Consider the following 26721-nt stretch of genomic DNA (forward strand, 5'->3'; position numbering starts at 1 on the left):
TGCTCTTAATATTATAATAATAAATTAAAGTGATCTTATAATAAAATGCATGGATGAACACTATAATTTCCTAAAGTTGTACTCTTTCTATAACTAAATTAGCTATATAATTTGTTTATGAAAAATAATAATAATTAAATATATTTTTGAACCACAATTGCATGAACATACAAGACTATATATAATAATATATAACTATACCATGGTTATAATTTATCTATAATAATATTAATATAAATATATAATATATAATCCAATATAATATATATTCATTATAAACACTTAAATATTCATAATAATATTGATTAGAAGAAATGAAAAAAGCTAGGTTAATAATATATCCAGCATTATAATAATTTGTAAATTATTCCACAATACAAAATCTATCTATATATATATGAATATATACACAGTGGATCATCTCATGATCACATTATCTCCGCGTGAAATTAATGCAATTGAACCAACCTTTATATCTCTCAACTGTAAAAGCTATATATAATTATAATATTATATATATATATATATTTTTATATATATATAAAAGCATCCTTGCTTTTAAGTAAACTCATCACATTCATCAAATCAAACCATATACATATATTCTCTCTTTTTCTTTTCTTCTTCTTCTTAAGCTATAGTATATACACATTCTATATATATATATATACATTTTTTTTTTCTAAGGGAGAGAGAGAGAGAGAATGATGATGATGAAGAATAGTGATAATAATGTTATGATAATAATAGGATTAATAATAATGAGTGTAGTAGTAGTGAGTGAAGGTGCACCACAAGTACCATGTTACTTCATATTTGGAGATTCATTAGTTGATAATGGGAATAATAATCAACTTCAATCATTGGCTAGGGCTGATTATTTGCCTTATGGTATTGATTTTCCTAATGGTCCTTCTGGTCGATTCTCCAATGGAAAAACCACTGTTGATGTTGTTGGTTAGTATATATATATATATATATATATATATATATATATATCTCTTTATATAATGCTTCATGATTTTGCTCATTATATTATTTAAATGAAGTAATATATATATAATACATGTTATGTTACTTAAGTTGTAAGAGAGCTTAGTTTAATTACTCATTTTATTTTATTTTATTATAGAAATTATAGTGATTTTTTTTGGCACCAAATAAAATATTTAACAGATAATTAAGCTAAATAATTTCTATAAATGAGTTAAAAATAAATTAAGATGCATACAACAAACTACTTTTTCTTTTGAATCGTTTCATTTTCCTTTATTAATTTCATTATTTATATATATAAATATTATTTTTGGTTTAATGAATGGAAGCTGTGTGGCTCCATATTGAAGTACTTCAAAAGCTTGAATATAGTCCTAATTGTGGGGTCCAATAAATTAAGAGGGTAATAAATAGTAATAATTATACAACTTTAAATATTGGTAGAAAATCATTTATTTCAAACTACAATATTAAGTAGTAATTAATAGTAATAGTAAGTGTGCCGCATATATATAATTATTTTTTTTAGAGCATTGTTATTTTGTATGAGTAATGCTTAGAGGTGACATTTTATATTTGGTTAGAAATATTTTCTAAAACTTATTATCGTAAGTTATATGAAATTTGATGCTTAATTGTACCACCAATAGCTATATGACATTGAGAAGGGTACTAGTAACTACTGGTACTTTTTAATATTTCTCTTATATTTTTGTCTACATTTTAAATGTGAAATGCTAAAAAGCATCAGTGGTGTTTGACACTTTTCTACGTGTGAATATCACTATTGGTGCAATTAATTAAGTATCAAGTTTTTATATAATTAATTAATATAATAACTTTTAAGAAGTAACGCTAACCAATTATAATGTAACAAGTCTACCTAATAACAATGCTCTATTTAATATCTCAAATTAATTTTGTCTAAGGCCCTATTAAATACTTTGTGAATTGTTAAAAGACATTACTGGTACTTAGTATCCTCATCAATGTAATACCACTATTAGTGTAATTAAATATCAGGTCCTATATAACTTAAAAAAATAGACGTTAATTAAGAAATATCACTAATCAATATAGTGGAGTACCACACTTATAAAAAAGTGTTAGGCACCACTGGTGCCCAATAACAATGCTCTAAATTCTTCACCAACAACAGTCTTTAATAATAGTACTAAACATGATTATTGAGTATCGGTGTACTAAATATGAATATTGGTGTAATTAAGTATCAGAATCTATATAACTTAAGAAAATAACTTTAAAGATTAATATCGCCAATCAATTGTAGGACACTACCTATAGAAGATGTTGGACACTACTGGTGCCGGCCCAATAACAATGCTCTTTGATAAAAGTAGTAAAGATGTTAATTAATTAAGTAATTAATATGGTTGTAATTAACAGCTGAGCTATTGGGATTTGAGGATTATATTCCAGCATATGCAACTGCTCGAGGCCAACAAATTCTTGGAGGAGTCAATTTTGCATCTGCTGCTGCTGGCATTAGAGAAGAGACTGGTCGTCAATTGGTAATTAATTAACACTAATTACTTAATTATTATTATTATTATTATTAATTATTTTACTTAATTAATAAAACATTATATATATAGCTTCTTAGTTTTTTTATCATCATTTTTATTTATATTTATATGCACACACACAAGTTTACCAGGGCCAACTTAAGAGTAAGGCAGCAGGTGCTTACACTCGACTCTTCAACCAAACCTAAAAAATTCTTTAATAAAAATATTCTAAATTTATTTATTGAAAAATTTATATTTTAAAATACTTAATTTATTTTTTAAGATATTAAATTCAATATTTCATTAAGAAAAATGACCCTATTATATTTTAATATACTATATTTTAAATTTTTACTAATATATATAAAAAATTTCTTAAATTTTCTTCAAAAAAAAAAAAAAATAATAATAAAAAAATACTATATATTGGCTTAATGTTTATAATTATTAGAGATATTTAATTAATATCACCTAAGAATTATTTTTAATAACCTCTTCATTTTAATCAAATGATTAAGATGTCTAGTCTATACGCATGCTTAGCTAGAATTACCAAACTTTTTAGAAAAATACCATAAATTTATATAATTTCAATAAAAATAGGAACAACAACAATTTAGAAAAATACCACTTTATATATCATAGTTAGAAAAATACATTTTTTTTCTAATAAAAATAATTTTTAATTTTCTTTCATTATAGGGTGGTAGGATAAGCTTTAGTGGACAAGTAGAGAACTATAGAAACACAGTGTCACAAGTGGTGGATTTGTTAGGAGATGAGAACACAGCTGCTGATTACTTGAGTAAATGCATTTACTCAATAGGTTTAGGTAGCAATGACTACCTAAACAACTATTTCATGCCTCAATTCTACAACACCGGCTCTCGTTACACCCCCGATCAATACGCCGATCTTCTCATTCAAGACTATGTCCAAAACCTAAGGACATTGTACAATTACGGGGCCCGGAGGTTTGCACTTTTTGGAATCGGTCAAATTGGGTGTAGCCCTAATGAGTTGGCTCAAAATAGCCAAGATGGAACCACTTGCGTCGAAAAGATCAACTCTGCGAATAGAATCTTTAACGCGAGGTTGAAGGGGACGGTTGATCAGTTGAATTCTCAGTTCAATGATGCAAGGTTCATCTACATTGATGCTTATGGTATTTTTCAAGATATTGTTCAAAGTCCTTCCACTTATGGTAACTACTTCTTCTCACTTATGGCATTTTTGATATTTTTTTTGAGAAAATGACATTTTTGATAATTTTTTTGAGAAAAATGGCATTTTTGATAATTTAGTTTTGCATAATTTTTATTAGTGCTAGACTCAGTAAAATTGTGGAATTATATGGAGCTTTTGACAAAACTATTATTATTACTTTTCTTTGTACATACAAAAGTGGTATTTTTAAAAATTTATATAAATAGTGATATTTATATGGTCTAACATCAAATACTGTAATATATATAAGTGTAACATAATGTATTAAATTAAAATATGTGAAACTCGTAAAAATGTTATCTAGTAGTATTAAACGTTTTGTTACACGTTTAACGTATCGTAATAAAAAATGACATAAATTAAGATTAGGGTTTGATTAGTACTCGAATTAATTAATTAATTAATTATGATTATTTATTAATAATTTTTCAGGATTTAAGGTTACAAATGCTGGGTGTTGTGGAGTAGGAAGAAACAATGGTCAAATTACATGTTTACCCCTACAAACACCATGTCAAAACAGAGATGAGTACTTATTTTGGGATGCATTTCACCCAACTGAGGCTGGAAATGTTGTTGTTGGAAGAAGATCTTACTCTGCTCAACGTGCTTCTGATGCTTACCCAATTGATATTAAAACCCTAGCTCAACTCTAATCATCAAATATATATACATATCTCATGATTATATATATATATATATATATATATATCATGATATGTGATGAATGAGTTCTAGTACTACTATACCATACTACTACTACTAATTAATACATAAATTTATGTTTTGTTGTGATATCTAGCTCAAATTTGTTGCAATTATATATATAAATTTGGCTTTAAATATTACAAGGGTATAGTGGTAATTTTGTTTGCAGTTGGTTTTGTTGTATCTTATGTCAATTATTTAGAGTCCTTCATATCCAAAAGTTGGTTTGTGGGAAAAAAAACAAATATTTTTATATATTATAATAATGTGTTCATGAATTTGAATTATTGTTATTTTCTCTTTTAAATAATAATAATATTGATATTTTTTGTAATTGAAATATATATGTGGTTGTTATTAAGTTGAGATATAGCTATGTACCATCAGTACTGATTTTATATTTGAATGAGTTGTGTTTTTGTTTTATTTTGTGTCTTTTTGTGTGTGTTTTTTAATACTTTTAGACAAAAAAAATAGGAGTTTTTTATTAGACTTTAAAATAATATTATTTTTCGTATTTTTATAGAAATTTACGTAACAACTAACGAAACAACTTAAATTGTAACTAAAATTCACATAGTAATTTATAGAGTAACCACAATTCAAACTATAAATTTTAAAAGAAAAAGTTAAAAATAATATACGAGGTAATTTTTTTTAAAAAAATTGAGGTTAAATTCTACCATTTTCAAAATTTACGCACTAAAATAGTTTTGAGTATCATTTTTTACTTTATAATTTTGGATGAATTTGGAATAATTTACATTATATTTAAGAAATTATTAGTAGTTAATATTTTATAATAATTATTAAATTAATATTTGTGATATTTAATTTATATAATTATACAACGTTATGATATTTTGTGATAGTGCTAAAATACTTGTACATATCTCATAGTTAAAATAATTATTAAAAGGTAAGACGAGATTTAAGTATATATTTAAAAGTAACTTACAGTATAAATATTTAAGTTTAATTTTTTATTGTAAAGATAGATACTTAAGTTATATTTTTGGAATTTTCGTAAGTATCTTACCGTTAAATCATTATTCACGTATTATTTTCGTATTGGTATATTTAAATTAATTTTTAAATAAAAAAATAAAAATTTAATAACTTAGACCAATCAGTAGGAATTGCCACGTAACCATTGATTGAACACTTAATGGTTAAGTACCTACAGAAGTTTCAAAAATATAATTTAAGTATTACTGTCGTCAAAAATTAAATTTAAGTATTTATTTGTAACCGAGAATTAAACTTAAATATTATACAGTAAATAACACTATATTAATTAAATTTAAGTTTATATAAATATGTTCAATTGATTAAACAAATTTAGATAATAAGAAGACTTTTTAGAAAAATAGATTAGATAAGTAGACTTTCTTGTTTAGAAGAACATATATATATATATGAGATAATCATATATATTATAAAATAATGAATAATTAGATTTATTTACTTTACAATAATTTCAACTCAAAATGGCCAGACACAATAACACGATTCGAAATCTGTACGAGTTAGTAGGTTTGGATTAGCTTTAAATGAGTTTAGATCGTGTTCATGTTGACTCATCTAACTTGTTTAATAAACGAGTCATGTTTAGGTTGATATGTTTAAACAAAATATACTTATAAACGAGTTACACAGATCGTAAGTCGTGTTTGAATCGAGCATATACCTATTATATATAAGTCTTAATACGACACATATACGACTCGTGACTCGTGTGTATACGAAATATCACCCCTACTATAAATTATGGGTACCAATTTTTTCTTTCTTCTTTCTAAATAAATACAATAATAATTGCATTAGAAAAACATGCCATATAATATAATTGGACTGACAGTAGTAATAATTGTACTTTTTTATTTAAAAGGAAATTAATAATTGTACTTTATAATATAAACCAAAAATTAAATAGTGACCACTAGTAAATAAGTACACTTATTTGATTAGAGATACGCTAAAAGGTACCAGTGGTGTCTAGCACCTTCCTATGTGTCAATATATATCGCTATTGGTCCAACTAAGTATCGGGTCCCATATAATTTGATATAATAGCTTTTAAGGAGTATCGCAAGCCAATCGTAACGTAACATGTCGAGAATATGATAGACACCACTGGGGGCTAATAGCAATGCTCATTTGATTAATAACCTAATTATTTAATTTTCCAAACCCCTCAAATATTTAATTAACAAGTACACTATTTAATACCTTAATTAACAACTACATGAACTGATCTTTTGTTCAACAACAAAATTTGTGACTTAAAAATAAAGAAATTTCAACTAAATTATTTCCTATATATGACATCCCACTAAAATTTATAGGTTAAAATTATTAGTTATAAAAATTATAATTTATTACAATTAAATATATATTTTTTTAAAATTGATATTAGTAATAGTTTGTATATATAAATTGAGGAATTATTTTCTATATATTATTTTTAATTTTTTTTTAAATTTACAGTTTGGGTTACTCCAGTAGTTTTCATGTAGGTTGTTATGTAAATTTTGATCACAATTTAAATTGCTCCATTAGTTGATATAATTTTTTTTGTAAAAATATAAAAAAAAAACTATTTTAAAGTGTAAAAATGAAAAAAATTCATTTTACCAATGTTTTAACAAAAAAAAATAAAAAGAAAAAGAAAACATTATATATAATAGCCTTGATATTTTTCTTTACAAGCACATGTCAAAATAATAATAATAATAATAATAATAATAATAATAATAATAATGGAATTAATTGATTTGGGCAATAATAACACTTTGGCTTTGGGGCCATGCTAGCTTAACACAAACCACACATATATTTAAAGTACGTACACAATCAAATCACCTAATTATTACAATTAAATTATTTCATTTTCCAAACCCCATATAATCATATATATATATATATATACCCCTATATAAAATATTGGCATTGCATATCCTCATCATATCATAAATATTATAATTTCATCTATAACATATATATTTTCTCTTTTTGATTATAGAAATATAATGAGTGTGTTAGTGATGAATATTATGATGATAATTTTATCATTATCATTATCATTATCAATAGAGACCGTTGGATCATCATCATCATCATCAGTTGATTGTTTTTTCATATTTGGAGATTCATTGGCTGATAATGGAAATAATAACAATCTTCTCACTTTGGCTAAAGTCAATTATCAACCTTATGGGATTGACTTTCATAATTCCCCAACTGGAAGATTCACCAATGGAAAAAATACTGTTGATATTATTGGTAATTAATTCTTCTTCTTATTATTATTATTTTCTTAATTTCTTCAATAATATATATATATATATATGTATATATGCAGGTGATCTTCTGGGTTTTGATGAGTACATTCCATCTTTTGCTTCATCACTACTTAATGAAAGCTCTAATTTAATGAGTGGGGTCAATTATGCTTCTGGGGCATCTGGAATTCTCTCAATTTCTGGCAAACATATGGTAATTATTTATATATATATATTTATATATATATATACATACATATCATATTTATGGTTATGGTCCCTTTGGTTTTTTAGGCATTAATGTCACATATATTCAGATAATTAGTTATGGTATTGTGTAATTAGGGTCGATCCTGATACTAATTACGCTTTAGGTAGCAATAAAATTATTGAATTATTTTTAAAAATTATTAAACAAATATGGTGACGTTTGGTAACACTTTTGTTTTCTAATTTTTTAATCATAAAATGAAAGTAAAATTTTTGTTTTTAAAAATTTTACTTTTGAAAAATAAAAATGCGTTTTGTAACTACTTTTATTTTTTAATTTTAAAAACAGAAAACAAAAGTGTGTTCTGTAAAATTTATTTTCATTTTAATTTTTTGATTTTATTTACGTCGGGTCTAGGTCCGGAGTTGGATTTGGGTTCAAGTTAGAGGTCGGGTTTAGCGCCAGGGCCGTGGGGGGATTTGGGATTGAAGTCCAAGATATTGATTAAGAAAAAAAAAACTGTTTAAAAAAATATTGAAAGTGATTTTTTTTTGTTTTTAAAATTTTGATTCTCAATTAAAAAATTAAAAAGTAAAAACATTTTTATAGAACATGTTTTTAAAAAATATATTCACTTTTTCAATTTTAAAAACAAAAAACTGATTAAAAAAGTGTTACCAAACGGCACCTATGTATATATATTTTTTATTTTAATTATTTATTTTTGGACTTTTAGGATGAGTGGGCCCTAGGTCGACGCCTAGTTCAACTTAGCTGATTAATACGTTATATGTTTTCGTGAAATTATGAATAATTTAAAATGTCAAGAAAAAAAAATTACTTTGGGTAATATTATCATGCACAAAATATGGTTTTTAAAATAAGCATATTTTTGTCACTCTCTAATAATAATTTAGATTTTCATGAAAAGGTGTTGAGAAATTATTGTAACTATATAATTAACATATTCATTTACGATAAAATTAGACTAGTAACTTATTTATATTTATAAATCGAAATGTTTTATCAATTTTCGTATATTGGAATTAATTTTGTTTTATTTTATATTAATTTTCAGGGTGACAATATTGGTTTGGGGAAACAAATGAAGAATCACAAGATTGTGGTGTCAAAAATTGTTGAGAAATTAGGGGACAAAAAATTAGCCAAAGAGTACTTAAACAAGTGTTTGTATTGGGTTGCAATGGGAAATAATGATTACATTAACAATTACTTCATGCCTTGGATTTACCCTTATGGAAATCTTTATAACCCTAATCAATATGCCAATCTTCTCATCCAAAAATATAGTGATCAAATCATGGTAATTATCATTAATTAATAATAATTATGTAATAATTATACATGCATTGCTTTGTATATAGTTACTTAGATTTTTTTGTTCTTTGTTAATAGAGCTTGTACAATAATGGAGCAAGAATGGTAGCCCTAAATGGATTAGGGCAAATTGGTTGTACTCCGAACTCGATAAAAACTTACGGAGCAAGTAATGGATCTACCTGCGTAGATTACATGAACGACGCAGTTCAGCTCTTCAACCAAAAACTTGTGACGCTCGTTGATAAATTCAACAGTGATTTTGCTGATGCAAAATTCATCTATATTAACTCTTACGGAATGGGGTCTGGAGATCCCACTGAAGCTGGTAAGAAACTCGGTTAGGGTTACATGTACACTCGTTTATTATTTTTTTTACGATTTTTTTTCTACATTTCGCTAATATTTTGATTTCGATTTCGTTTTTTTTAGGGTTCAAAGTTTGGGATGTTGGGTGTTGTTCGGTGAATGAGATAGGGCAATGTAAGAAATTGGAGAAGCCATGTGAGAATAGGACAGAGTATGTGTTTTGGGACTCATTTCATCCAACTGAGGCTTCTAATTTAATCACAGCCAATAGAATTTACAAAGCTTATGATCCATCAGACTCTCACCCAATGGATCTTAGTACCCTAATTCAATCATTTCAACTACTAATAAATCCTATTATGAGTATGTAATTAATTATTAATTATATATATTATCTTAATTAATATATCTATATATGTGTGTGTTTTTATATCTATATTATTGTTTTGCAATAATGTATATGAATCCAAATCATGTGTGTACTATTTCGTTGTTATGTCAATAATTAAATTTTATTATAATTTGTGTAATTTAAATAATTTATAAGTTTTGTTAATTAATAATTAATTGCAAATTATTAATTAATTATATATGTGTTATAAATATATGAGAAATATTTTACATAAAAAAATTATATATATTGGTTTGGTACGTCTTATAAATGTCGTATTGTATTAAATAACAAAAAACACAATGTTTACACAAAATTTTATATTGTACAATTAATTATTACGGCAATAAAATTTAATAGTGTGAATCGTATTATTTAATTCATAACAAATGATTTGTATTAATTAGCTTGTATATATTATAATATTTAGAAATGATTCGATATTTGGATCCATACCCGACCCCAGACATATAGATTTTAGACTCGGACCCCAAAACTTCAGCCTTGAACCCCAATCCCATGACCTAGACCAAGACTCGACCCTAAACCTCGAAGCCCTAACACAGACCCTGACCTTGACCCTGACCCCTGGATTCCAGCTCTGGACCCGAACCTATAGCCTTATGTATTTCCTTTTTCTTTAATTAAGTGAAAAAATATTATTATATAAATTATCATGGGCCAGGATTAATTTCTTGCCCGACACTGAAGATGGGATCCAATTCTAGGCTAGGGTAGGGGCGATGTCGAATTTATAGTAAAAATAATATAATTTTACTTAGTCTATTACTTAATATAAATTAATACCGAACATAGTATTATACTAAATAGTAATTCAACAACACAATAGTGTATAATATAATGCAAAACCTCCTAAGCCCCATAAAAATATATATATATATATATAACTCATCATTATTTATTAATTTATTCCAAATAAATAATATTAATTAATAAGATATCCATGATCGGTTATATATAAAAACAAGTAAATGACGATTATATGTAGTATAGTATATGCATGAGATATGATTTTACTTGTGGACCATACTTACGTACCCTTCTTCTGTATAGTAAAGTTGATATATATATATATATGTATATATATAATACAAAAACACCCGTGAAAGATCGTAAGCTTATACATATATCATCATATATATATATATATATATATATATATATAAGATTCCATCCAATATATATACAAACAAAACAAACTGCCTTAATAGGAAAAAAAATGTCATATTGAGGCTTTGTGGGAGGACCTTTTGGAAGTTTTCCCACATTATATAAAATAAATTATAATTCCATCCTTTTCTTTTGGCATATTCACAGTGTGGGTGGTATGGTTTGACTATTTTTTCAAACTATTCTCCACATGTAGTTTTTTAAATTTTTAAACCGTACTCGTATTGCGAAATTAAAAAACTACAGAAACCGCACGAGTGCAGTTACAAAAAATCTTACTTTTAGACACAACAAAACTTGTGACTAAAAGTGAAAAAATTGTGACTAATTATAAATTATTATTCTTATGTTGTGACTAAAAGGTCCGTGGCTAAAAGTATTAGTCACAAAAATTACAATTTGTTGTGACTAAATGTATTTTTAGTCATAATACTTGTTGTGACTAAAACTAAATTAGTGACAACAATTGTAACTAAATACTATGTTTTAGTCACAAGTAATATTTTGTTGTGACTAAAAGTTACATTTAGTCATAAAAAAGTTATATTGTGACTAAAAAGTTATCACTAAAAATAGCAGTTTTTTGTAGTGACGGTTTTTGCAGTTTGGACTATCACCAAATAATTAAACTATCACAAATATAACAAAGTTTGAGCAACACTTGTCAAAAATACCATAAAGCTAAAATAAATATAGAAAAAAGTTTCAAGTTTCAACAATACAATAATTAATAGGCTTTGGGCTGGGCCTTCACATATGGACCCAAATAAATATAATATGCGGTGCAGTGCGGTTTGAACCACATAGAAACAATTTAAAACCGCAAATCGCACCGTACCGCACCGTGCGATTTAAGAAAAATTCAAACTGTGACCATACCGCTAAAAATTTTAAACTATATTTTTTTAGAGTACAGACAATTTAAATAGTTCGATGAACTACCCTACTTAATCTCATATGAAGATCCAAAATAAAAAAAAAAATCTCATATCTTCATAATTATGTATATCTATTGTTGGAGTAAACCTCCACTTACACTGATATTAAGACTCAATACAACTTAATACAAAGGACAGAAAAGGAAATACATGCAAAATCCCTAAGTTGACCTTTGGTCTCTAAAAACCCTAACAGAAATTAGTTAGAATGGATTTGGTTAAATCCACACCTAACTAATTTCTGTAACTACCTAACTAATACATTCAGAAGCAAAAATAGAAACCCTAGATCTATATATACCTCAAGCAACAACCAGATCTGCGTGGTTGAGAGAGTTCTTCAAGATCCAAGGCTTTGAATACTTGAAGAAACAGAGATCGAGACTCGTACATGCACAGAAAACAGAAGAAAGTTAGTACAGTTAGGGAGAGAGAAATAAAACACAGTATATGTAACAACTAAAGAGTCAAAAACCATACCTGTGACTTGGAATCTTCATTTTTGTATGTCTGAAACATCTTGATAGTGGAATCGAGCTCTCAAATTCGAGGAGCAGCTCAAACGGAGACGTAGCCAATTTATTGGTGAACTTCGGGAAAAATTTGGCGTTTTCTAACTCTAATCTTTCTGGTTTTGTGTGTTTGGTTGTGTATAGATCAGATCCTTCTAGATCTGATCTTTGGCTTGTGTTTAATCTGGGATTTCTAGGGTTTTCTGGGTTGATCTAAACCTAGCTTCGAGTTTCTCAGAGAGAAACTCTCTGCTAGGGTTTCGAGGAAAACCTAAGGGAGAAAGGAATTGACTGAGAAGGTTCTCGAGTCATTGGGGTTTTGTTCAAACACAAAACACTGTCGTTTTGGTGTTCTGACTTTGAAAAGTCATTGAACAGTAAAAGGTCGAAATTGACCTTAATTATTGATTAGTGTTGTTTGTTGGTGTAGGGACAGGATAGTAAAAGCCTATCTTAAAATTTCCTACAATGGTATCAGAGCTTGGTTAAAGCTGGAAAAGAATCAACATTCAAACTAATCAAGAAGGAAGAAAACTCAAGCAAGAAATCAAGAAACACAAACAAGAAATTCAAGAACTCAACCAGATCAACTTGAAATCTTTAACAAAGGATTTCTGGGACACATTATAATTATCTTTATAACTAAATTGCCTATCAACACTTATCTTTATTTGATCTTATTTCAATTCATTAACTATGAGCAATTTAAAGGTTGACATTGACAAATTTGATGGTTCTGGTGATTACAGGATTTGGAGAAGGAAAATTAAGTCACTCTTGGCTCAACAAAAACTGTTGAGAGTGCTTAATGATCCCATAGAATGGCCAGAAGAGACTACCAAGATTCAACAAGAAGAATACTTGGAAACTGCAACTGGAATCATGATATTCGACTTATCAGATGCCATAATCAGATTAATAGACAAGGAGGAAACCCCTGCCCAGATTTGGAAGAAACTGGAAGAACAGTTTCAACAAAAATCTCTAACCAACAAGATTTTCTTGAAGGAAAGGATTTTTGGGTTTAAGATGAGTTCATCCAAATCTCTTGATCAAAATTTGGATGAATTCTTAAGGATGCACATTGAACTTGCAAATTCTGGGGAAAATGAGGCACTGAGTGATGAAAATCAGGCCATAATTATCTTAAACTCTCTACCTGAATCCTATAGGGAAGTTAAAACTGGAATAAAGTATGGAAGGACATCTATAACCCTAGAGGAGGTGATTTCAGCACTCAAATCTAAAGATTTAGAGATGAGAACAGAGAAAGGTGGACATTCAAATGGTGAAGTTAACTTGAGTAGGGGCAGACCAGGTCCACGAAAACCTTGGAACAATAGAGGTAGAAGCCAAGGCAGAGGTTCAAACAAACAGGGAGGATTTCAAAGAGGCAGATCTAATTCTAACCCTAGAAATTCTGATGAAACTAATGGTTGTTACAATTGTGGTAAACCTGGGCATTTTAAAAGAGATTGTTATTTCTTGAAAAGAAATAACAAACAAAAACCACATGGACATGGAGATTCTAAATACTCTAACTCTAAACCTAAATCTGATATGCATGATGCTAATGTTACTGATGGATATGAAAGTGGTGAAGTGTACCAAGTTGGACCATCCATCAAAGATGAATGGATCCTTGACTCTGGTTGCACTTTCCACATGACTAATAATAAAACTTTCATGTTTGATTTCAGGAAATCAAATGGGGGCAGAGTTATACTTGGAAACAATCAAACTTGTGATATACAAGGTTCTGGATCTATCAGTTTTAAAATGCATGATGGAATGGTCAGAACTCTAAGTGAAGTTAGATATGTTCCTAATCTAGCCAGGAACCTAATTTCACTAAGTGTTCTAGATGACCAAGGCATTGTTAGCAAGATTGAATCTGGCCAAATGAAAATAAGTAAATGGGCTCTAACTATCATGAAAGGACACAAAGATGGAGGCTTATACTACTTAAAAGGCACACCAGTTGTACCTTGTAACTATACTGCTCACAGCAATAGTGATGACTCAAATGCAATGTTATGGCACAAAAGGCTAGGGCACATAAGTGAGAAGGGACTGCAACTAATGAGTGAACATAATCTGCTAGGTAAAGACAAGGTATGTAAACTTGATTTTTGTGAGTGTTGTGTGCTTGGAAAACATCATAGATTGAAATTTTTCACTGGCACACACAACACTAAGAAAATCCTAGAGTATGTTCACTCTGATCTGTGGGGACCAGAGAAAACAAGTACTCATGGAGGCTGTGTCTATTTTCTATCTATTGTTGATGATTTTTCAAGAAAAGTCTGGATTTTTCTTTTAAAACATAAAAATGAGGCTTTTTCTAAGTTTACACAGTGGAGAACACTTGTGGAAAATTTAACAAATGAAAAATTAAAAACTCTAAGCAGGCCCGGCCCTGGGCATAGGCGGGCTAGGCCTGTGCCTAGGGCCCACCTATCTCAGGGGCCCAAAAAAAAATATTTACCTTTTAAAATTATACTATTTTTTTTACTGATTTTGAAAAATACCATATTTTTTTTTTCTAAATAAGGGCCCAAAATAAATTTTTTTCTATGGCCCACTAAAAGTCAGGGCCGGCCCTGACTCTAAGGACTGACAATGGATTGGAATTTTGTAATGAAGAGTTTAACAATTATTGTAAAGAAAATGGTATACAGAGACACAGGACAGTTAGAATTACACCCCAACAGATCATGGAGTTGCAGAGAGAATGAACAGAACCATTCTCAACAGAACCATACCTGTGACTTGGAATCTTCATTTTTGTATGTCTGAAACATCTTGATAGTGGAATCGAGCTCTCAAATTCGAGGAGCAGCTCAAACGGAGACGTAGCCAATTTATTGGTGAACTTCGGGAAAAATTTGGTGTTTTCTAACTCTAATCTTTCTGGTTTTGTGTGTGTGGTTGTGTATAGATCAGATCCTTCTAGATCTGATCTTTGGCTTGTGTTTAATCTGGGATTTCTAGGGTTTTCTGGGTTGATCTAAACCTAGCTTCGAGTTTCTCAGAGAGAAACTCTCTGCTAGGGTTTCGAGGAAAACCTAAGGGAGAAAGGAATTGACTGAGAAGGTTCTCGAGTCATTGGGGTTTTGTTCAAACACAAAACGCTGTCGTTTTGGTGTTCTGACTTTGAAAAGTCATTGAACAGTAAAAGGTCGAAATTGACCTTAATTATTGATTAGTGTTGTTTGTTGGTGTAGGGGCAGGATAGTAAAAGCCTATCTTAAAATTTCCTACATCTATATATATATATATATATATATATATATTTTAGTGGATTGCTTTTGTCTTCATTAGTTGTATATTATAGTTTATGAATCACCAGTTATATATTACTTCAAAATTTTAAATACTCAATCTTAAGTTACTCAAATTAATTAATGAATTAAAATCTAACAGTAATCATATTAACTATATTCTCTACAAGAACATAAATCACAAGAAACTTTTGTTCCCACAAAACTGAATTTTGACTATGTGAAATGCCATAAATTGCAAAAGAGATAATACAATCATTTAATTGGAAGTTTGGCACTCACTCGAAGAGTGCATTTAGAAATTTGTCTTATCTCGAAGAAGACTCGTTATTTATCAATTGGTGATTTGTCCTGTCTCGAAGAGGACCATAAACCCTAAACCCTAAACCCTAAACCTTAAATTATATATTTATTAATTATTTTATTTAATTTAAATTTAAATTATATATATTTTTTAAAAGGTAAATTAAATATTATTTAAATTAATTTTAGAATTGGTCAAAATACATAATTTCATTTCATAGAATTAATTAAATATTACACAAATATTGTAAAATTAGTCTTAGCGTTAACAAAATAACTGACGCCATAGGGTTATTAAAAAACTATGATTTTTTTCCAACTCCCCACCGACGACTTAGATATATATATATTCCATACCTACAGTTTTTACCAAAAAACTGCCTCTAAATATCAATACGGATATTTTCACACACTTTAACTTCCTTTTTTATAGTGAAAATACATGGTCTAATTTATAATTTAACAGAATAGAGAATTCAATCGTAAAATATAAAATATAAAATAGTATTTCTTAAAAAAAATTCACATGATTGGCCTTTTGAATGAAAATATCTCTTGTGGGACATATGCTATTGAATAGAATATTACCCATACTAGAAGACAAATTAATATAAGCTAATAATTTTCATTTTATGTATATATATTATAAATATAGTTTTTATTAATCAATGTGATATTGATCTCAAAAATGAATAATTCCAAACTCGTATCTAATAATTGTACTTTTTGCAATTTAAAATTTGGTTGGTTAGAAGTTTTCCCCACGTTATAAATGAATTTTTGTTTTTCTATATAATAGAATTACTTATAAAATAATACCTTAGGCTTAGTTTTTTTGATAATTTTTTTTCAATATAATTAACTTGAAAATAATTTCTCGCACGAAAAAATCATACAGAAAATATACCAAATCTTGTCATAATACCTCGACTTATTAAATTATATTTTGACAATAAATTTTTTTTAGAGTATACTATGAAAAATATAAGACAATTTATTATTTAAATGCAATCAAATTTTTTTGCTAAAAAAAAAAGTCCAAAATAGTATTCATTTCATAACAATTATGTGAGTGAGGATTAATCATGATACAATAATAAATTTTTGAATAATTCGCGGCGAATCCTCCTTATGTTTTAATTTTTATATACTTAATCCTCTTATTTTTTTGTGACAAAACCTCTTTAAGTTTACTTTTCTTTGCAAATTTAAAACGTTAGTTACATATTACCGTTAAATACCAAATAGATAACACTATATACACCTATGTATACATGAAAGTAAAATTTTGAAGCCAATACATCAATAATCCAATTAATATTTAACAGTAATATCCAACTGACACCTCAAATTAAAAAAAAAATAAATAATAATAAATAAACATAAAGAAATTTTTTTAACCAAAAAATAAAATAAGAAAATTAAATGTAAAAAATCAAAACATAACAAAATTTCGCCGCAAATAATGTTGCGAAAATTATTAATTACTACGCAAGTGCACGCAATCAAGTAGTATACTCACGCAAGTGAGGTCGAACCACAGGGAATTGGATTAATTACTACTAAACTATACTTATAATTCTATTTGGCAAATCAAAAGTATTTATGATTAAAAAAGGACGAAAGAAATTCAAGAAACTTAAAGAAACAAGTGAATATTAATCAAGATGAGAGAATAGGGAGACGAATCCTGTTGTTAAGTTACCAATGTTAATGTCTAATTGCTATCCTTCTCTTGAAGTGAATGACAGATTATAAATTAACCTAGCTCTTTTCAGATCTTCTAGGTTCTAAATCTCATGCTCTCTAATTAATCTCTTAATTAAATTAACATGAAATCAGCATTAAGCAATAATCTAAATGTCACAAAGGCTATGTAAATACTTTCGTTTCACATCAAAACCTAGACTATCCAATTTTAGCATTCTCAATTCTCACTTTTCAGATTTTGAATTGAGATCATAAAACATGTAAAAGGTGATCAATCTTGCACATGGAAATTAAACACAAATATGAATAGTGTTCACAATCAAGATGGAGGAATGGCAATTATTCATTAACTAGGAAAAACTTAAACAACATTCATCATTCTCCCTAAATAGGAGTTTAGTTCAAAACATCCATAATCAAATCCATAATTAACATTGAAACAGAAAAGAACATAGAGAAATTAAAGAGAAGAGAAAGAACTAGTTGAAGCAATTGATCCGGGTCGCCACAAGCCGCTCTTCTAGCCTCCTCCTTTGTTTCTAGGGTTCCAATTCTGAATACTCTCTAATTTTCACGAACCCTTGCTATTTAAACCAATTCTCATCTTTAAAATTCGTGAAATTACGAAATTGCCCAAAAATCCCGTCAAAAGGGTCCCCGTCGCGACTGGCACAGTCCCCGTCGCGACGGGGTTGAGCAGAGAATTTTCGAAGATTTTCTGTCAGTTCCCGTCGCGACTGGCAAATCCCCCCGTCGCGACGGGAGTTCAGCATTGAATTTTTGAAACTTTCTGTAAGTTCCCGTCGCGACTGGCAAATCCCCCGTCGCGACGGGAATAGGCAGAAACACCAATTTTGGTTTTTCTTCTCGATTCTTTCACCGTTTTTCCTCAATTCTTGTACATACTTTCTTTAAATGCCTGAGGACCTGAAACAAAAGAATCAAGCGTAATATAGCCCTAAAACTAGAAACAAAGAGTGAAAACTAACCGAAAATACGACCCGAAACTTAGACTAATTCTAGCCTAACAAATTCCCCCAAACTAGATTCTTACTCGCCCTCGAGTAAGATGAATGCTACTAACTACTAACTACGCTATCAGATAATCATAATACTGCTGCCTCATGTGATGTTCTCTTCTATTGCTCAAACTAGAATTTCAATTCTACCAACTCTAACAATTAATTTAGATGCTCGGTTTATAACACTATGTACAACTGCAAAAATTTATTCAAATGTGAAACATTGTTATAAAAGTTTTACTCTTTCCAACAGTTCCACAGCCTGATAACTCATAAGCTTGCATGCTTACCTTTCTCCACTAATGTTGACAGTATTCTTTGGAATCATTAGGTCTTTTCAAGGCTTTAGGTAGTATGGCTCAGATATTCAGGGATAGGCAAAAGATAATTTTGGCTCAAGATATCATAAGCACACAAACAGAACCCACAAGCTTCTTACTTTTCTTTTTTTTTTTCTAAGATCCCATAATATTCCCAAATTTACCAAGATTGATAGAAGACGTCTCTATTATTTTTCAACATCACTGAAATTTTTTTCTTTCACACATATTTTTGCTTTTTATTGTGTTTTTTTTTTTCATCATATTTCATTTTTTTTTTCAGTGACATTGAATTACACAATTTTTCCTCTTCTCAATCTTACAATTTTTTCACTCTCACTATTTCCTCACACTAAATGTTTCTCCTCCCCCAAACTAATTATGTAGCTTATGATATCATGAATACAGGGTGAAGAAAAAAATTAATAGTGTGGTTACAAAATTTTTTCGATGGTTGAAAAACATAATAGGTTTAGGCTCAAAAGGTTAACTATGGATACATCTTATTACGGTAGGCTTGAAAGGCTCAAACTATCCAACAAATGCCTAAATCATATTCCAATTGAACACTATCAAGGATTTCGTCTCAAGAGAATAAGCATGCAAGTTCTAAACTATCCTGTCAATCTTACCACAAACCCTAGTAAAACAATTATAACAATTTTCACAGATTGAATATTTTTGCAGATAAACACAGGTTTCTAAGCATCCAAACTAATCCAAAGAGTTAACAGAATCAATCACACAATTATTTTACAATTTCAGAACACATCACACTAATCAGCAGTATACAACTATCTTCTAGCTTATTGCCATTCCTTAACTAAAACAGAAAATTAAAATGCAGAAATTAAAGTGCAGAATTTAAATAATTTTAAGGTCTCTCCCCCCAAACTAAATATGACATTGTCCCCAATGTACTATTATACCCAAGGTGAGAAGGACTTACCTGAACCCCCATCAGAAGGGGTTGGGCGGACCCTTTTCATCCAAAAGAGCCCTCGTACTAAATGAAGAAAATTTACCACCAATCGTGTTGATTTCAGAGTTTCGCACAAGAGTAAGCTCACCTTCAGAACTACCACACATCAATCTTTTCCAATGACGCCGAATCGTTCGAAGTCGCTCTTTAGGCTTTGCTTTCTTCTTATCAGCTTTAACAAAAGAACCCTTCACCATCTCAATCTTGCAACAGGTAGGAATGTCGGTTGGGGCAAAAACATTAAAATTGACCTCTTCATCTTGCACTCTCAACTTTAACTCTCCCTTTTGAACATCTATTAATGCTCGGCCTGTGGCTAAGAATGGTCTTCCCAAAATAATGGGAATAGTTGAATCTTCCTCCATATCAAGAATTAGGAAATCAGCAGGGAAGATAAACTTACCAACCTTCACCAGTACATCTTCAATTATCCCACGAGGATGAGTCAAAGAACGATCCGCTAGTTGTAAAGTCACTGTTGTGGGCTTTGCTTTTCCCAATCCTAGCCTTTTGAAGACAGACAAGGGCATTAGATTAATGCTTGCTCCCAGATCACATAGAGCTTTAGTTTCCACCGAACCCCCTATAGAGCATGGAATATTGAAACTACCCGGATCTTTAAGCTTGGGCGGTAGTTTCTTTTGCAAAATGGCGCTACACTCCTCAGTTAATGCCACTGTTTCATAGTCCTCCAATTTTCTCTTCTTAGACAATATCTCCTTCATGAACTTCACATAACGGGGCATTTGTTCCAAGGCTTCGGCAAAAGGAATGTTGATGTGTAATCTTTTGAAGACCTCTAGAAATTTTGTGAACTGCTTGTCTAGATTGGTCTTTCGGAGTCTTTGAGGATAGGGTATTTTCACATGATGATCAATATTGATTGGTGGAGACTGTTGTGGTGGTGCTGGACTATCAGTAATCTTCTTATCTGATGATGCTTGAGTTGGTGTTGTTTGAACTTTAATCTCTTCATCCACTGGTTGTATCATCTCAGGCCCATCATATTTCTTTCCACTCCTTAAGGAAATTGCTTTACATTGCTCTTTTCCTTTTGCATCATTAGTGCTAGGCGAATTTCCTTGAGCTTGTTTTTCCACTTGAGTAGCCAATTGTTCCATTTGAGTTTCTAGAGTTTTAATAGAGGCTCTAGTTTCCATCATGAATTGGAGCAATAAATCAGCTTGGATAGTGGAGCCTCCACTAGAACTTTGTTGTCGCAGCTGTTGTTGGTTTTGTTGGGGCTGGTTTCTCTGCTGGTAGAAACCCTGTTGGTTGTGCCCATAATTATTGTTTTGGGAATAGTTTCCAATGGCTTTTGCTTGATCCATTGGCAAATCATCCACATTTGCCTGACACTCAGAAAAGTGATGGGGACCTCCACATATCTCACAAACCACTTGAGCTTGTTTGGCTTGCACTGCGATCAGCTTTGTTAGGGCCTCAACCTGAGCTGTCAGCTTTGTAATGGCATCCACCTCTAGCACACCAGCTACCTTCTTAGTTTGACTCCTTTCAGTTGGCCACTGCTGATTGTTTAGAGCCATCTCCTCCAATAGATCATAAGCCTCATTAGCACTCTTTCTCATAAAGGCTCCACCAGCTGCTGCATCTATCAGAGTTCTAGTGTTACCAACCAACCCGTTATAGAAATTATGAACCAACATCCACTTCTCAATACCATGATGAGGACACTTTCTGATTAAGTCCTTGAACCTCTCCCAAGACTCATAGAGAGACTCATTCTCTTGTTGACAGAAATTGTTGATCTCTCCTCGCAGCTTAGCAGACTTTGCTGGGGGAAAGAACTTAGACAAAAATTTAGTTGCTAAGTCTGTCCATGTTGCTATGGAATTTGGTGGCAAGGAGATTAACCAACTCTTGGCTCTTTCTCTAAGTGAGAATGGAAACAGTCTCAAACGAATGGCATCATCACTAACTCCATTGACTTTAAAAGTCTCACAAAGTTCCATGAAGTTCGAGAGATGCAGATTAGGATCTTCAGAAGGGAGGCCACCAAACTGAACTGAAGACTGCACCATTTGAAGTATGGCAGGTTTGATCTCAAAGTTATTCGCATCCATCGCGGTGGCTCGATACATGACTGCACTCCCGTCAGAGTAGGGAGAATGTAATCTCTCAAGCTACGGCCATTAGCTTGGTCTTCCACGGCACCACCATTATTGCCGTTATTTACAACATTCGCATTCACATTAGCAGCCATGATTTCTGTTGTTTCAGCAATTGCTGAAACTCTTTCTTGCCTCTTGTTCTTTCGGTTTCTCCTACAAGTTTTCTCGATTTCAGGATCAACTGGTAATATGACTGCTTGTCCTTGACGGCGCATACACTAGGATTCCTGAAATAGATAAAGAAAATATTGCAAGAAAAAGATTAGTAATTAGCAAGAAAAATAAACCAAAGTAGAAGTTAGTATAATTTTGGGTAATATTAATCTTTATACAATTCCCCGGCAACGGCGCCAAAAACTTGTTGCGAAAATTATTAATTACTACGCAAGTGCACGCAATCAAGTAGTATACTCACGCAAGTGAGGTCGAACCACAGGGAATTGGATTAATTACTACTAAACTATACTTATAATTCTATTTGGCAAATCAAAAGTATTTATGATTAAAAAAGGACGAAAGAAATTCAAGAAACTTAAAAAAACAAGTGAATATTAATCAAGATGAGAGAATAGGGAGACGAATCCTGTTGTTAAGTTACCAATGTTAATGTCTAATTGCTATCCTTCTCTTGAAGTGAATGACAGATTATAAATTAACCTAGCTCTTTTCAGATCTTCTAGGTTCTAAATCTCATGCTCTCTAATTAATCTCTTAATTAAATTAACATGAAATCAGCATTAAGCAATAATCTAAATGTCACAAAGGCTATGTAAATACTTTCGTTTCACATCAAAACCTAGACTATCCAATTTTAGCATTCTCAATTCTCACTTTTCGATTTTGAATTGAGATCATAAAACCTGTAAAAGGTGATCAATCTTGCACATGGAAATTAAACACAAATATGAATAGTGTTCACAATCAAGATGGAGGAATGGCAATTATTCATTAACTAGGAAAAACTTAAACAACATTCATCATTCTCCCTAAATAGGAGTTTAGTTCAAAACATCCATAATCAAATCCATAATTAACATTGAAACAGAAAAGAACATAGAGAAATTAAAGAGAAGAGAAAGAACTAGTTGAAGCAATTGATCCGGGTCGCCACAAGCCGCTCTTCTAGCCTCCTCCTTTGTTTCTAGGGTTCCAATTCTGAATACTCTCTAATTTTCACGAACCCTTGCTATTTAAACCAATTCTCATCTTTAAAATTCGTGAAATTACGAAATTGCCCAAAAATCCCGTCAAAAGGGTCCCCGTCGCGACTGGCACAGTCCCCGTCGCGACGGGGTTGAGCAGAGAATTTTCGAAGATTTTCTGTCAGTTCCCGTCGCGACTGGCAAATCCCCCCGTCGCGACGGGAGTTCAGCATTGAATTTTTGAAACTTTCTGTAAGTTCCCGTCGCGACTGGCAAATCCCCCGTCGCGACGGGAATAGGCAGAAACACCAATTTTGGTTTTTCTTCTCGATTCTTTCACCGTTTTTCCTCAATTCTTGTACATACTTTCTTTAAATGCCTGAGGACCTGAAACAAAAGAATCAAGCGTAATATAGCCCTAAAACTAGAAACAAAGAGTGAAAACTAACCGAAAATACGACCCGAAACTTAGACTAATTCTAGCCTAACAAATAATAAAACCACTACAACAAACATATGAGCTACTCACTCACCTATTAAATTTCCAAGGCAACAATAAAACCACATGTGTATTTTTCTTCTTCTCACCTACTCTTCCACACAACTACACAACAAACTCTCTCAATGTCATTAATACATATTTATTATAAAGTGTTGTTAAAATTTTCTTCTATGCAAGCTATCTACAATGGAGTCAACATTATTTGATCATACAAAAAGTGGGAGATTGTTAGCGTTTATGATCGTGATAATAACGATTATTAGTTATGTTAATGCAAACCCTAAAGTTTCTTGCTTTTTCATATTTGGAGATTCTTTGGCTGATAATGGCAATAACAATAATCTCAACACTTTGGCTAAAGTCAATTATAAGCCTTATGGGATTGACTTCATTGATTCTCAACCAACAGGAAGATTCACCAATGGAAGAACCACTGTTGATATTATTGGTACTCATATATTTCTCTTCAATTATTTTTTATATATTTATTTTATTTAAAAAAAATAAAAAAATCATAATTTGTTTATAATTATGTGTTAATTTATTTTAGGTGAGTTTTTGGGTTTTGAGAAGTTAATTCCAGCCTTTGCTAGTCTTGATAATAATAGCTTCAATCTATTGAGTGGTGCTAATTATGCATCTGGGGGAGCTGGGATTCTCAGGCAAACAGGAACACATATGGTATACATTATATATATATATAAATAATTATATATTTTTAATTATTTATGAGTACTCTTACTCGAACGAGCAAGTGTGATTTTTTTATTGGTTATGAGTAGGCTGCAAAAACTGTCAAATTGTCAGTTTTTGCAGGCTATCGTGATCGACCAATAAAAAATGTCACATTAATCTGTGTCATTGTAAGTAGTAGCTAGTGCGATATTAAACTTTATATTATGAATTTTTTTATTGGAGGGATATTACTTTTGTTTTTACTAGTAGGGACGTTTAGAGAGATTATAACTCAAATTTTTTTATTTGACTGTATACACGTTTTGTAGTAAATATATAATCTACGTGTTTGTGAAAAAAATAGAAAGATTCAAACATTCAGATGCACACATGTAAAAAGAAGTAAGTACACGTGCAACTGAATTTTTGAACTCTGTTTTTGATATCGTAAATTATTTAGAAAATTTCAAAAATAAATAGAATGCCTACTATAATTATAATGTAGATTGTCATATATTAAAAAATATATATATAATTTTTTAAATTATCAAAAATATATTGATATCTTTAGCAATAAAGACAAAATTGGTGTCCCTACAATACTCTTGTCCTTTCTATTATTTACAAAGAGTACTTATTGTGTTTTATAGGGTGAAAATATTTGCTTGAAGAAACAAATAAAGCATCACCAAATTATGGTATCAAGAATAAGTGACAAATTAGGGAGCAAAAAATTAGCACAAGAGCTATTAAACAAGTGCTTATATTGGGTTGAAATTGGAAATAATGATTACATTAACAACTACTTCATGCCTTGGATTTATTCTTCTGGAAATCTTTATACACCTCAACAATTTGCTCTTATTCTCATCCACAAATATCGACTTCATATCTTGGTAATTAATTCTTAATTAATACTTCTAATAATTACATTATTATACTTGAAAAGCTCAAATTAATTGTTTATTTTGGAAATTATTTATTAATTTGATAGGAATTGTACAATTTGGGGGCAAGAATGATCACTTTAGTTGGATTGGGACAAATCGGATGCACTCCGAATGCAATTCAAATATATGGGACGAACAACGATTCTTCTTCATGTATAAGTTACATGAATGACGCTGTTCAATTATTCAATAATAAACTTACAACGCTCGTAGATGAACTTAACAGTGATTTTACCGATGCAAAATTTATTTACGTCAATTCTTATGAGATAGGATTGTCTGAAGATCTCATCGCTCTTGGTAAGAATTATTACCAATAATACTTTTAATTTTATAATTTCATTAATAAATCGAAAATAAATAATACTTATTTTTTTTTCTTATTAGGGTTTAAGGTTTTGAATGTTGGTTGTTGTGGTGGAGATGAGAATGGACAATGTAAGCCTTTGGAGATTCCATGTGAGAATAGAAGAGATTATGTGTTTTGGGATTCATTTCATCCAACTGAGGCTTACAACTTAATCACTGCAACTAAAATATATCAAGCTTATTATAACATATCATATATAGTTACCCAATAAATATTAGTGATGTTGTTCATTTATATATTTAGTTAAACCAATTATATATTGTCATAGATTAATTATGATCTTTATCTATATAATTAGTAAATTACTTAATTAGTCATAATTAATTCAAGGTTTATATGTATAAATAGAATATTAATCTCTCTATGTCTGTAATATTTATATTTATGTGTATAAGCTTATTTATTTTATTTTTTTTTTTTTTCAACTAAGATATATTTCATTCAAATAAACTTACTCGATCTCAACATATTTGATGGATAAAACATCAGTTGGAACGTTAGAGTCCAAAAAAAATACAATTAACATATAAACAGAAAGCTCAAGTAATGTGATAAGCAACCTAATTAACAGATCGCTTAACAAAAGCTAAAGAAATATTAGAAAAAGAATTTAAAAGTTGTCGACAGTTTTCCACAACAGCTGTAGATGTTGTCTTCACATTGTATTAATTGCATTTGTACTGTTTTCTGGTTTT

General features: G+C 30.0%; 3 protein-coding genes and 1 non-coding gene across 4 annotated transcripts; all 4 read left to right on the forward strand.

Annotated features, from left to right (window-relative positions):
• Positions 1 to 553: 553 nt before the first annotated feature.
• LOC115697567 (GDSL esterase/lipase At5g45670) lies at positions 554 to 4794 on the forward strand. Its single transcript, XM_030624635.2, has 4 exons — positions 554 to 957; positions 2404 to 2528; positions 3228 to 3729; positions 4185 to 4794. Exons 1-4 carry the CDS (start codon positions 705 to 707, stop codon positions 4406 to 4408), a joined length of 1104 nt encoding a protein of 367 aa, XP_030480495.2. The 5' UTR covers positions 554 to 704; the 3' UTR covers positions 4409 to 4794.
• A 2579-nt stretch (positions 4795 to 7373) lies between these two features.
• LOC115697560 (GDSL esterase/lipase At1g29670) lies at positions 7374 to 10123 on the forward strand. The gene is made up of 5 exons (XM_030624628.2): positions 7374 to 7745; positions 7825 to 7958; positions 9034 to 9279; positions 9372 to 9621; positions 9726 to 10123. The coding sequence occupies exons 1-5, from the start codon at positions 7493 to 7495 to the stop codon at positions 9971 to 9973; spliced, it is 1131 nt and encodes a 376-aa protein (XP_030480488.2). The 5' UTR covers positions 7374 to 7492; the 3' UTR covers positions 9974 to 10123.
• Positions 10124 to 21932: 11809 nt separating this feature from the next.
• LOC133029411 (small nucleolar RNA R71) lies at positions 21933 to 22039 on the forward strand. Its single transcript, XR_009683533.1, has one exon. It is a non-coding gene; the product is annotated as a small nucleolar RNA R71 (small nucleolar RNA).
• Positions 22040 to 24057: 2018 nt separating this feature from the next.
• On the forward strand, positions 24058 to 26293 carry LOC115697568 (GDSL esterase/lipase At1g29670). Its single transcript, XM_030624636.2, has 5 exons — positions 24058 to 24479; positions 24582 to 24712; positions 25357 to 25602; positions 25701 to 25956; positions 26044 to 26293. Exons 1-5 carry the CDS (start codon positions 24218 to 24220, stop codon positions 26235 to 26237), a joined length of 1089 nt encoding a protein of 362 aa, XP_030480496.2. The 5' UTR covers positions 24058 to 24217; the 3' UTR covers positions 26238 to 26293.
• Positions 26294 to 26721: the final 428 nt, after the last annotated feature.

Source organism: Cannabis sativa, chromosome 7 (assembly GCF_029168945.1).
Source record: "Cannabis sativa cultivar Pink pepper isolate KNU-18-1 chromosome 7, ASM2916894v1, whole genome shotgun sequence".
NCBI lineage: Eukaryota > Viridiplantae > Streptophyta > Magnoliopsida > Rosales > Cannabaceae > Cannabis > Cannabis sativa.